This window comes from Acomys russatus, chromosome 13 (assembly GCF_903995435.1).
Source record: "Acomys russatus chromosome 13, mAcoRus1.1, whole genome shotgun sequence".
In the NCBI taxonomy this organism is placed as follows: Eukaryota; Metazoa; Chordata; class Mammalia; order Rodentia; family Muridae; genus Acomys; species Acomys russatus.
The window spans coordinates 42,325,867-42,338,339 of NC_067149.1; the positions used below are offsets into that span (position 1 = coordinate 42,325,867).

Genomic DNA, 12,473 nt, shown 5'->3' on the forward strand with positions numbered 1-12,473 from the left:
CAATAGAAACCAGCTATTTTTCTTAAGACATGCACCATGTCAGAAGCACTATGGAGTCCTCCAGCCTTGGCACTAGCCTCACAAACTGCAGTGTTCAGAGAAGGTAAAATGCCCACGTGGTCAGAGGGAGTCAGCAGTGCAGTTGTGAGCACCTCAAGCCTAGAGAGAGACCTAGAACCTGCTAGAGACCTTCTAGGTTCAGCAACAATGCAAGCACACACATGGTCAGAAGTGTTCCCTAACAGTTTGCCCTTGGAACGGGCATCTCAGAGAACTGCCCAGTAGGCAGCCCTGCCCTCCATAGTGCAAATCAGGATAGCTCTCTTCAGGCAGACACATGCACACATGGACTGAGCCAGACCCCAGGTGGAAGCCAAGCTGTGCGTACCCAGCCTCAAAAGCTAAGCGCACAAAGTGTCCGGATCCCCATGTCGTCATGGCTTGTGACTGAGAATGGGCCGCAGGGTCCCAACTGCCAGGTGGCGGACCTGCAGAGGTTTCTTTGGTAACCAGGGCAGGAAGCAAAGATGCTCCGCTGGACTGAATGCTCCGTGCTGTTCCTGATGCCACACTGAGGCCCCTTGTATGAACACCAAGCAAGTACAAAACAGAGCAGAACAAAAGTCCAGACAACATGGTTTTGCGAAGAAACCACCCTCCCCCCTCCCCCCAGGATTTTTTTTTTTTCCCTGTTTTTTTTTTTTGTTTGTTTTTTAAGCACTGACTGTTCAAAGCTCAGGCAAACCATGCAGATCCCTGTGTGGTCGGAGGATGGTATCCCCTTCAGGAGACCACAGAGGGGGAGTGACTATGGCTGACCATGTGGGCAGTGGGGCTGGCTGGCTGGCCCCGGCGTGAGGCTGACTCCGGGCTGCTGGACGCGCTGTCCTTGGCCGCTTTGATCTGAAGCCATGTGTCACCTAGTGCTTTGGCAAAGTGGTCGTCCACAGAGCCAGTGATGGACACCGAGTTGGGTGCTGGCTCTGGTTCTTTGTAGTTCTTGCCCAGGCTCCGACGGAAGTGCTCTTCCACCACAGGGTCACAGGTGGCAGTTGCTGCAAAGCAGGGAGCAGAGGACAGATGGCTGCATCAGTGGGCCAGGTACCCTAGTCAGTGGTACTTAACCACACTGGGTTGAACTGTGAACCCAGAGAGTCTTCATGGCACTAACAATGGTGGCTCCTGTCTTCCCATCACCTGGGCCCAATTCTTTTCCTCATCCCACCTGAGCCATGGCTAACTCAAAGTACATGAGTGATCAAAACCTGTTCTTAACTCAACACTAAGTGAATTTTAGGATGAGGGGTTTCAGCCCACAGCTTAATCCAGGGCTCCCACATACCACAGGCTATGGTGGAAAACTCACCACTGGGTGGTCTTCGGTAGCTGGCAGACCCAGGTGCAGAACAGCCACTGTGTGCAATGGGGCAGTGAGAGAGGTTGCAGTTGCGGGCACCTGCAGATGCGCAGGTGATCACAGAGGGCCGGTTCTGTAGGAGGGAGAAAGGGTCAGCTCCTCCTCATCGACTGAGTAGGTGCTACCAGAGGGCCCAGCTCCTTTTGATAGGGACCTCCCCAGCACTTAGCTGCGAGCCCACTGTGCTACAAAATAGCAGGGCCAGAGGGGGAGACTAAAATGTGTGGGGTCCTCTGTCCTCTCCCCCTGGCATCTGCAGGTGAGCTCCTAACACAAAGCATCTCCTAAAGGCCAGGCCCCTTCCTCTGTGTTAGTGTGTATAAACACTGACAGGAAACCTAGGAATCAGAGGCTCAGAACCACGCCCCACTCCTACGCTTCCTCTGAGCTTTTAAAGCTTCTTACTACAATTTTTGTCAGAAACCTCACCCTTTTGTCGTCTCTGGGGCTTTCTATGTGTAGGATTAAGGCCTTGCACATACTAGGCAAGTACTCATGCCCTCAGCCTCCCCCTACCCCTCCTGTTCTTTGTGAGACAAAGCGTTATAAAGTCGCCTTGAATTTGTAATCCTCCTGCCTCAGCCTTCCAAGTAGCTGATATTATAAGCCTGAGCCACCAGGCCTGGCCTTGTTGTTTAAAACAAGTAGTAATTTTCCAATAACGATGATGATGCCTGTGTCCTAATCACAGGTTTGCAACCATTGACTTTATAGGATTTGAGCTGCCCAAACAAACCACCAACTTCTAACTTTGGCTTTGTGGGGTAAGCACAGGTCTCTCAGGAGGATTACTACACTGACCCTGAGGAACAGAGTGCCAGGGAAGATGGGTGTATAAGGTGGGGGTGGGGGGATTCAAGGCACTCGTCTAAACCAACCCTGCACTGTGCAAAGAAACGAAGCCTCAGGAATGGGGTTACCAAGTCCTCTCGTGTCAGGACTTCAGCTCAGGGCTCCTCACACCCAGCGTGACCTGGCCACCTCCAGATGAAAGCTGGGCAAGCTATGTGACATAACATACCTGCTGCCGCTCCACAGCCGACCTGCCCGTGTCACTGCTGTTCTTAGTCAATGCAAGAGGTTGCTCCATGAGACTGGGGAGGGATGCATACAGGTGGCCCCCATGCAAGCTTACAGCAGGAGCTGCAGCTCGCTCAATGGGACTGCGGCTCCGTTCCCGGGGATCTCTGCGGCAGTCTCCATTGACAGTCTTATTCCTGAAAGATAAGCGCATGCTCAGAGAGGAGTAACTGGCATGGGGGCCCCAGTGAGGAGCCATGTACTTTCCCCCAGATGTTTCCATGATATTCCTACCCTAGTGCTAAGGGCAGGACCAATGGCTGAGCTGAGGAAGCAAGCCTAATGTACAGGAAGAGCCATCTTTAGGCCAGAGTTAGCTTTGTGGCCTCCCTCCTTCCCTGCTGGTAGACATGTTGCTCACCTACATAGGAGATCAACCCTGTGGTCAATTCAGCTACAGTTGGCCATTGAGGTAGGATGGGAATGCTGATGACCCAAAGAAATGCTACGTTCTGTGAGCCAGTTCTGGAGTGAGACCATGCTAGTGTCTTGCTCCTGAGCAGCAGAGGCTATTTCTACCTCTGTGAGACAGGGCCGAGACAGTGGGAAGCCACATGACTGGCTCATCTACCCGTGGCCAGTGGCTGATTCCCATTAGTAAGATGGCAGCCGCCAGTGTGCAGCACTTGTAGCCAGAAAACACAGCAGCTTCCCTGAGCTGTTCGGCAGATGCTCAATGCCACCTCCTCTGCAAGGACCTTTAGATCCTGTCAATACATGGAGCACGAGACCCTGCAAAGCCCTGTCCTCCCTCCATCCCACTGATTCTAGAACTACCACCACAGCGCTTTCCCCTTAGGGTCTGTCCCTTTTTAACCAACTGCCAGAACAAACCTGTTAAAGTTTAAAATTTAAAGAAAGATGAGAGATGATTCCTAAGACTTTCAGGAATTTCAGATTATTCTCTGAGCCGCTCCTTGGCCTGTTCTTTGCCATCAAGGAAGCAGGTCATGTGCACTCCGGCTATGAGCAAAAAGCAGTCATGTCTGCCTGCTGGGCCAGCTAAACACAGCACTATAACACCCGTACACACGCCACATCTTTTATTAGTGGCCAATTGACTTTCAATTATAAGAAGTTACACAGCACATCCTGGGTACCCAGCATCCCTTTCTCCCATTGATGGCCTCTTATAAAACTGCTCTGCAGAATACTAACACACCTACTCAGTAATAATATCATTCCCTGGCTTTTCTGTATTCATCCCAAAGCCATCTTCTTTTTAAGCAAATCTGAATATACAGAGTTCTTGTCACATATCAGCAGCCAGCACCTTTTCCATCGACTGTTCCACCCTCATCTCTGGCTCTTGCCACAAACTTTTCATGCTGTAGTCACAACTGCCCACTTGCTGTACCCCAGGGAGGCCGCAGGCTTATGGTGCTTCTCTGAATATGCATTGGTCCCCAATTCCAGGGCATTGTGCAAATCCCTCAGGGCAGAAGCCACCACACCACTGTTGGTCACCTCTGCCTGTCCTATGCTAGCACTGAAAGCTTTGGGGAGACAAAGTCCTGCCTATCCTGAGCTGCAGACCACCTGCACAGAGAAAGATAACATCAGAGTGCAGAACTGGGGATGGGCAGACTCATGAGGAACCGGGGAGCTGACCAGTGGACCACAGGGCACCCACGGCCTTCAGACGGATTCTACACTGGCAGGGGTTCAGGTAGCAGACACTAGCAAGGACAGGAAATCACAGAGAGCACTATGTTCCCAAAAGACCCTGTGGTAGGCAATGGGTACAGAAGAAGTCAGCACAAGGACGGCTGGAGGGCCTGAGGAAGACAGCCTACATATGGCAAGAAGACTCGGGCAGGCTACCATCAGTTGTCCTTTTGACCTCAAGGCCACCAGTCCTAATCCCCTCCCACCTTTGATCCCCACAGCAGTTTCACATGGTCAAGCAACAGCTTCAATGATGAGATACACAGAGAAAAGAGTAGAATTGGGTGGCACCAACAGGGGCCTCCAGGACTCCACACCTAGGAAGCCAGTCAATTGGCACTAGGCATGGTACATCACACAAAATACCAAGAAACACAAGAGCAAGCCTGGGAACTTGCTGGTTAATTTTAGTAAAATTACACATCACTCATATTTCCAGCTCATTTTCCTGGTTCCTGGAGCTTAAAGACAGACATTGTTTTCCATGTCCCTCCCGCTTTGAATGAATCATAGCCCTGAGCGTCCTGTGCCGTCAGGACGCTGACCCAAACCACACACATCCTGCCTCTCCTTAAAGACCGAGCTGGTGGATGGAAAACCAACACAGGCCCTCTTAGGGCCTGGAGGATTCACAGGGCTGCTTGGGAGCAGTGACCTTGCCCACGGGTGGGTACTTCCAGGCCAACTATTTTAGAAGAGAAACAGAAAAGGTGAGTGGGCCAAAAAAGACCACCCTAATCATCCAAGCCAGGGCTTTCTTGGGACAGTCACCCTGTGCTCCCAGTCACTCTTTGAGCTCCAAAGACAAAGTGTCAATAGCATTTTGGGAAAGTGGACTGATCCCAGGAAGTACAACTCCAAAGAAAACACAGGAGGTGAAACAAGTGACCCTTAACCAGGTGCAGCTGGGAGGGCTAGCCCTGTACAGCATCTTCTTCAGCCTAGAAATCACAGTACACTGGCAGGGCAGAAGGGTAAGGAAGGGCCCACCCAGCCTCAGGCTTCCCACAACACACAGGATATCCTGGAGGTGACAGAGAAAGCCTTCCTGATGACAATCTGTGCTGTCGTCACTGTGTGTCAGAGGCAGAGCCTCGCTCACTGTGCCCTGGGTATCTGGATGGCAGTCACAAGCCTTCCCACAGTTTAGCGTTAATAGTTGTGGGGATAGAAGCTAAGCCTTCAGACTCTCCCAGAGCCATGACCAACCTCCAGGCCATCTGCTTTGACCAGGAATCTTGTCATTAGTGGGGACACAATGGTGCATACCATATCCTTTGTGGCCCCAACCATCACTTCCCATCCCTTGAGATTGGGAAGAAAGCCACATCCCTACCTCTACCTCAAAGCCAAGAGAGCGCAAGCACCACTGAAGTTGGCTGGCATCTCTGTCCCTCGCCCACAAAGGTGCTGTCTCACTTTCTGCTCCGTGAAAACTTAATTCTCAGCTCCAGGGAACTAATAAAGCAACACACATGCCTCATTCCCTCTGTCACAGGAAGCTGAGCCCCGAGTCTCAGCTGGAGCAGGGCATTGGGGACAGTGGCCCTCGAGCCCTTCATGCTAATGGTCTTTGCTCCCCTTGATGAGTGCCCAGACTCGTGCACTATGATGAACTCCAAAGTGGGAGACAGGTTCAGAGGGGGCCCAGGCACTATCTGAAGTTACCAACTGGTTCAGACAGGGACTCAGTGCACTGCTAGCTTTTGCCAACACCTTCCCTTTCCCTGAGGGGTGGAGAGCTGCTTCTATGCAGCTCTCAGCAAAGCACTTGACACTCTGCTGTGAATTGCCTTTAATTTCTGTCACAGACTGAATGGGATCTCCTGGAAGACGGTATTGCGACCAGGGTTAATACAATGTGGCTAAGGTAACAGGCGCTCAAAGGGAAGATGATGCTCATCAAGCAACTTTTGGTCCAGTTTCAGCATGTCAGATAAAAGAGCCAGAAACCAGTGATGCTGGGAGCCTGACTCTGGGCTAGCCTCCACTAATACATGTATTTGTGCCTTAGTTCTAACAAAAATGTTGTAAAAGCTTTTTTTTTTTTTTTTTTTTAAAGCATATGAAGAAAACATTTTTTGGCCCAGCTGTGTAACAATTTTGTTCTAAGTGCTATCATAAAAGTAAAAAAATTGTAAAAAAAAAAAAAATTAAAAATAAAAATTTGGGGCCAGCGAGATAACTCAGTGAGTAAAGGCTTGCCTGTCTTGTAAGCCCAATGACCCAAGTTGGCACAATGATAAAATCACCTAAGGGCTCGTTCCTCAGGATGCACCTGCCATTAGGGGTACATGGCTGGCTTCTACGGTTCATGGCCCTGTCTTCCCACTGCTTTGCCTCCACCCCTGGAGCTCAGTTGCTTTATAGATCTCTAGAAAGTCTCCATAGTGATGCTTTCTACTGACTGACCTATAATTAATGCAAAAGCATTTTAAACCTCTAGAGCAGTGGTTCTCCACCTTCCTAATGCGGCAACCCTTTATAATACATACAGTTCCTCAGGCTGTCTTGACCCCCACCAAAAACTATTTTGTTGCTACTTAATAACTGTAATTTTGCTGCTGTTATGAGTCATAATGTAAACATCCACAGGTTGAGAACTGATGCTCTAGCGTCTTACAGACACAAGGGCCACAAGCCTTCACTGGCCCTCGGGTAACACGTGCTATGCACTGAGCCATGGCTATGTATCCTGGCTAAGGCCATTCCAGAAGCCAGTAGGATACCTGCTACCCTGCAGCCAGAGGGAATGAATGAATGCCTGTGCAGCTGGCTCTCACCTGACGTCAGCTCAGCAACTTTGGATGGTTCTGGAAGGAATGCTCCCTCCTGGCTTTCCACTTTCCTTCACTGCAACTAGCTACCACCACAGCTGGAGAGCACTGTCCCCCACTTCTGCCCCAGTGCTAACCCTGCTGTATGAGAGAAGGGAAAAGGAGGAGAGGAGGCACAGATCTGCCCAAATCCCAGAGCGGGCAGGTGACAGTGCAGGGTCCCCAGTTATCAGTGAGAATCATGCAACCAATTCTGTAACAGAAAGTAAAGGCTGCCAGGGAGAGCAGCCCGAGAAGACCCACGTACCCCGCACCCCTTCTGAGGAGGACTGGGGGATACTGCGCCCTTGACTGAGCCCAAGGCTTCTAAGCCACTACTCCTGAGTCGTGAAGGAGCCTGACTGTTATGATGTCCCCTCTACCACCACCCTGCTCCCCTGGCCCCTCCAGCAGCCCAGCTGTCACTTGTATGCCATGAGGACACCTAGGAGCTGTGACTAACAGCCACACGGCTGCAGCACCCAGGTAAAGGCTCCTGGAAGCTGAAGTGTAAGCCTTAATTAAGAGACTCAATTCCATACGACCTTAGAGAGCTGTCTGCAGCATCATACATGACACCTTCCTGTCATGCTGACAGCCACACAGGGTCTCTTACAAGCACTTTTTTTCTGAATGCACAGTGTGCTGCCCCACAGAGGTGGAGTCTCCTGCTCAGCTTCCTCCCTGTGCAAACCATGGGGACATTCCTGGCAGTGATTTCCTTTCCCCCTTGTTGCCCAGAATGCCACACAGCTCCATCTACTAAAAAGATGCGAAACAACCAGGTGAACCCAAGGTGGCTCCTGGACTCCAGAAAAGTGGTCCCCCACACAAGGCCAGCTCCCTCAGCTTGCCCTGGCTGGGCCTCGCACTTGTGCCCCACTCTGACTCCAGCCCCGATTCCCCCAGACCAGAACAGACTGCATGTGTTTTACATCATTCGCTGAGACAACAGAAAGAAACGGAAGCCTGAGAATCAGATCCGCCATGAGACTGGGGGTGGAGCGCCATGCTCTCCCTGTTAGCCGAGCAAGAACTGGTCCACCTGTGGCCACAAACCCTTAGGGACTACACACAAACGGGCCAAGAACCCATGTGCATGCCAAGCACGGCTGCAGATCATGTGCTGCACACATGCACACTCAGATGCTAATGAATGGAGATGCTGCTGAGATTAATAAATGTTCATTTAAGATCCCCGCTGCTCCTGGGTGTACAGCTGTTTTCGTCATTATGCGGTCTCTCAATGAACAATACTAAAAAGTACAACCACTATCATGTTTTTGGCATTAAGCAGTCCTCAAACTAGAGAGGGATGGAAAGCATCAGGCTCTTCCTGCTGAAACCCAGCCGCTACATCTGCTGTGGGCAGGAACCTCTGGACCACTCCCTCTCCACCCAGGGACAGGCGCCACTGGGCTGGCATTTATGAAGACGAGAAAAGGGTGAAGGAAGAAGCTAGGAACATGTCAGACATCTAGCGGTTCCAGTTCCCTGCAGACCCATTGGAAGCCCACCTTCACCCGCCTCCTACCTCGGCCTCCCCAGCCAAGCCTTCCGAGGACTAGGAAAAGGGTATGCAGCTCCATAGCTCCCAATGCTTCCTTAGGAAGGCCATGGCTGGCCAGGCGAGAAGACACGGTCCCTCTAGCCACCAAGAGTGATGCCAAGAGCATAGGACCAGCCAGTGTCTTGCACGGCAGCAGGCAGAATTTTATGAATGAACTGACTTGCTTAGGAGAAATCAGTACCAGAAGGGCTCATGAGGCTGGGCAAACAGGGCAACACCTCGATCAAGGTTCCTGGAGAAACTCTAGGAGGGTCATCTTCAAATCCACCAGAGAGGAAAGGTCTGGAAACAGCTCCAGACACACTCGCCTTTCCCAAGGTATGGGGTGGGGGTGAATGCACTCAGCAGCCACAGAGATGGCTGCATGGATGCCTAGCACCTGCAGAGACTTGCCTGCCTTCCTCAGGCAAGCCACTCAGTGCTTTTAATGGGTGACAGGTGTCTTCAGAGGCTGTGCCTTTTGTGCCGCATCTTCCTTTTGGAAAAACTCAGGAACTTTACTCGTTCTTCTAGCTCCCAGAAAAGTCTTTCCATGCCAGCTTTGCCAGAACACAACCAACACCAAATTACTCTTCAAATTACTCTAGTGCCAGGTCCTCACCAGGCACCAGCGCACACCCCGGTGTAAGTAGCTGTCCCACAGCAGAACCTGGCACTGGATACTGCTGCAGAGGAGCACTGAGAACCAAGCACCCAGAGAAGGGCTGGTGATCCCTGCAGCAGTGTACTAGGTGAAAACAAGACCGGCATGGGGACTACCCTCAGGCCTGCAGTGCTCTGCACCCCGTCCCATGGGAACGTAAGGTCAATCCCCAACACCCACATGGGCCCCTCTTCTACCCTCTGTGGGCACTGAACCCATGTATGCAAACACAGATCTGCAACCAAAACACCCATACACATAAAAGTAACTTAATCTAAAAAGAAAGCGAAGTCATGTGTAAACCTTCCTTCCAACTCAGCTCTGCCTGTGACCCCCTCTGGAGCAGACATCCCTGCATTCCCGTGCGTGCGTGCGTGCGTGCGTGCGTGCGTGCGTGCGTGTGTGTGTGTGTGTGTGTGAGAGAGAGAGATCCACATGGCCACACACTCACCACATCCTGTCGCATCCTGCACGGGATGCCAGCAGCCTGTGGTGACACATTACAAATTACCTTGTGGAGTCTTTCTTACATTGATTCAACATTGAATAAAAACTAGGAATGAGGGTTTTCTATGCAAGTCACCTCTAACCCTGACTGACCTTGGAAATTACAAAGCACAACCAACAGCAACATCAACAAAAGTCAGCCACTAGACCACCGTGGAGCTAGCTCCAGGAACCTGAGCTGATGAGAAATGCACCTAAGCAATGATCCTTCAACACACACGGTTCCTATATAGCAATACCAATGAAGGGTCCGAAGGCCCTTCCGTCTTCTGTCTGCAGTACACAGATTCTCAGTGTTTAGGCCATGATTGTCTCCAAGCACCTGGCTTGTCCTTGCTGAACTCCATCTTTCCAAAAACTGGGGGAGGGGAGGATTTTCTCATTTTTTAAAATTAATCTATGGAATTGTAGAATAAGCTTTAAGTTACTTTAAGTGAAGATAGTTTTTGAGAATTACCCTGGTACTTGGAAACAGTACAATATGCTAGCGACTGGTTGGGCTAGTTTCAGCTCAGGCTCTTCTTCCTCCTCCTCCTTTTTTTTTTAAAGACCAGGTTTCTCTGTGTAGCCCTGGAACTCCCTCTGTAGACAAGGCTGGCCTCAAACTCACAGAGATCCACCTGCCTCTGCCCTGAGTGCTGGGATTAAAGGATGCACCACCACCACCACTTGGTCTTCTTTACTCTTAGAAGTTCCCCGTAGGCACAGAGGCCATCGCTGAAGGCCTACGCCATCTCTCTCCAGCTCACAAAACTGCCCTTTCCAACAACCATTCAGGATCTTGCTATGAAGTCAGACGCTGGCCTCCAATTTGAGATTCTGCCACCTCAACTTCCCTTACTGTTAGGACTGTAGGCATTTGTCACCATCTAGAATTCTCTACGTGACTGTGCACTTTGCTTTCTCAGGTGCTTCCTCACTGAATGCCCTGGCGGACAGTCTACTCAGTCTAGACTTTGGAGCTCTGAAGAGGGAGAAAAAACGAACATGGGGCCCTGACTTTCTGCTCAGTGCTGATGCAGCATTTGCTGTAGACCCGTGTGAGGGTTCTAAGGCCCACACCTGTCCACTCTGCAGGGGCTTCATAAAGCCAGACAGCCATAGTTCCTGGTAAGAGCCATTCAGCTGAAGTCACTGCTCCTGGAGGCCTCTGACCTCACCTGTGGATGATGGGGCCCAACCACGGACAGCTGGCTTTCCATCCCTCAGCAGCAGCCGCCGATCCCCCCACTGCTTAGCCATCAGGGTTCTTCAGTTGAACTAGAGTTCCCACACCAGCCCCACAGTCTATTTCTATGCATGGTAAGGAGAGCAATACCATTCCATCTTTTCTTTATTTTTGTGTGTGAGTGTTTGCCTCCACAGGATGGTGTGGAATGCCCTGGAACTGGACTTACAGCTGGTTGTTAAGCTACTGTGTGGGTGCTGGGAACTGAACTCTGGTCTCCTGCAAGGGCAGCCAGTGCCTTTAATCCCTGAGCCATCTCTCCAGCCCCTACAATACTGTATATAAGGATGCCGTTCGGTAGCACTAAGTGTACTCACACAGCTATATGAGGCATTACCACCACCCACCCACTTCCACCAAGTTCTCTACTGCCCCCACTGAGCACTAACATCTCAGTCAGCAGCCCAGGCAGTGGCCTCTGGATGAGCCAACCCATTCTCCATACTAGTGGCCATGTATAAGTCAACTTCCACACTTTTTTTTTTTTTTTTTTTTTTTTTGGGACTCTTAGCATGATACCCTCCTGGTTCAGCCATGTGTTTGTATGTGTCAGAATTTCCTGCTTCTTTATGGCTAAATATATTCTACTGTAACACGGACTCCTGCTTTTAGCCACCCACCCACTGAAGGGCATTTTTGTGGGTTGTTCCTACCTCTTGTGAGTCTAGGCGTATGAACAGGACCCAGTACACCCTACTTTCAATGATTCTGTATTAATTCCCAGAAGAGGCGCAGGTGGGTCACAGGGTGATGCTCAGTTCTTAAAAGTTCTGACAAATCACCAGTAGTATATCGTGCCTCTCATTTGCCACCCGCCCCTCCCTACTGCAGAGAAACCAAAGAAAGCTTGCCAGGAGCACAGGTCTGGTCCTCGGGCCCAGAACTCATGAGCCTTCACAACAACGGTCTACAACACCGCACACAAACTGATGCGCACGCCCTCTTCCCAGCCCACCAGGGTACAAGGCCGTGTGGAGTTGTGGCTGCCATCAGCTGTGAGCTTCTGGGAGACTCACAGCCACATAGCTGTGGTTCGAGTTTCTCACCATGAGCCCATAACAATTGCTTCAAGTCTTCTGAGGGTGGCTAATGTTAACAATAATAGCTACCACTTGTGTGGCAGCAGTGTGTGGTGGGGCCAAGTCCTCAGTGTGTCTGCACCACTCCTGCAACAAGGGCACCCCAACTTGAAGATCCCTCCACAGGCTCCCAGGGGCCAGGTGTGATGCAGCTTAGCTGGGTAGGGGCCAGGTCTACTAAGTAAGGGTAGATGTGGACAGAGCTTGGTACAGCTATCGAGCAAGTTCCACAGAGTTGGGACAAAAGCATTTTCTGTCAGACCTGAGAGGTCAAGAAGTCACTGTCTGATGATGAGCAACAGGGGCACCTGAGTGGACTGTCCAGGGGGAAGCGGTCCCACAGCTGAGGTCAGAGCCTCTCAACTTTGCCAAGTGCATTTTGTCTCGTTATCTTCTGTTATGAATAAACTTGAGAGCAGAAGCGTGAGCCTGGCATCCTGGCTTGAGAAGGAGCAGGGTCCTCGT

General features: G+C 51.0%; 1 protein-coding gene across 4 annotated transcripts in view; it reads right to left on the bottom strand.

The window, feature by feature from the left end:
* Positions 1–692: 692 nt before the first annotated feature.
* The window catches only part of Vgll4 (vestigial like family member 4), a 108,286-nt gene continuing 96,505 nt past the window's right edge, over positions 693–12,473 (bottom strand). For all 4 annotated transcript variants that reach the window (XM_051155107.1, XM_051155108.1, XM_051155106.1 and 1 more), the window contains 3 exons: positions 2,439–2,634; positions 1,367–1,490; positions 693–1,055 (listed from right to left, as the gene is read on the bottom strand). In XM_051155107.1, coding sequence (XP_051011064.1) covers positions 784–1,055; positions 1,367–1,490; positions 2,439–2,634 — 592 coding nt within the window. In that variant the 3' untranslated portion in view covers positions 693–783. The remainder of the gene's footprint in view (positions 1,056–1,366; positions 1,491–2,438; positions 2,635–12,473) is intronic.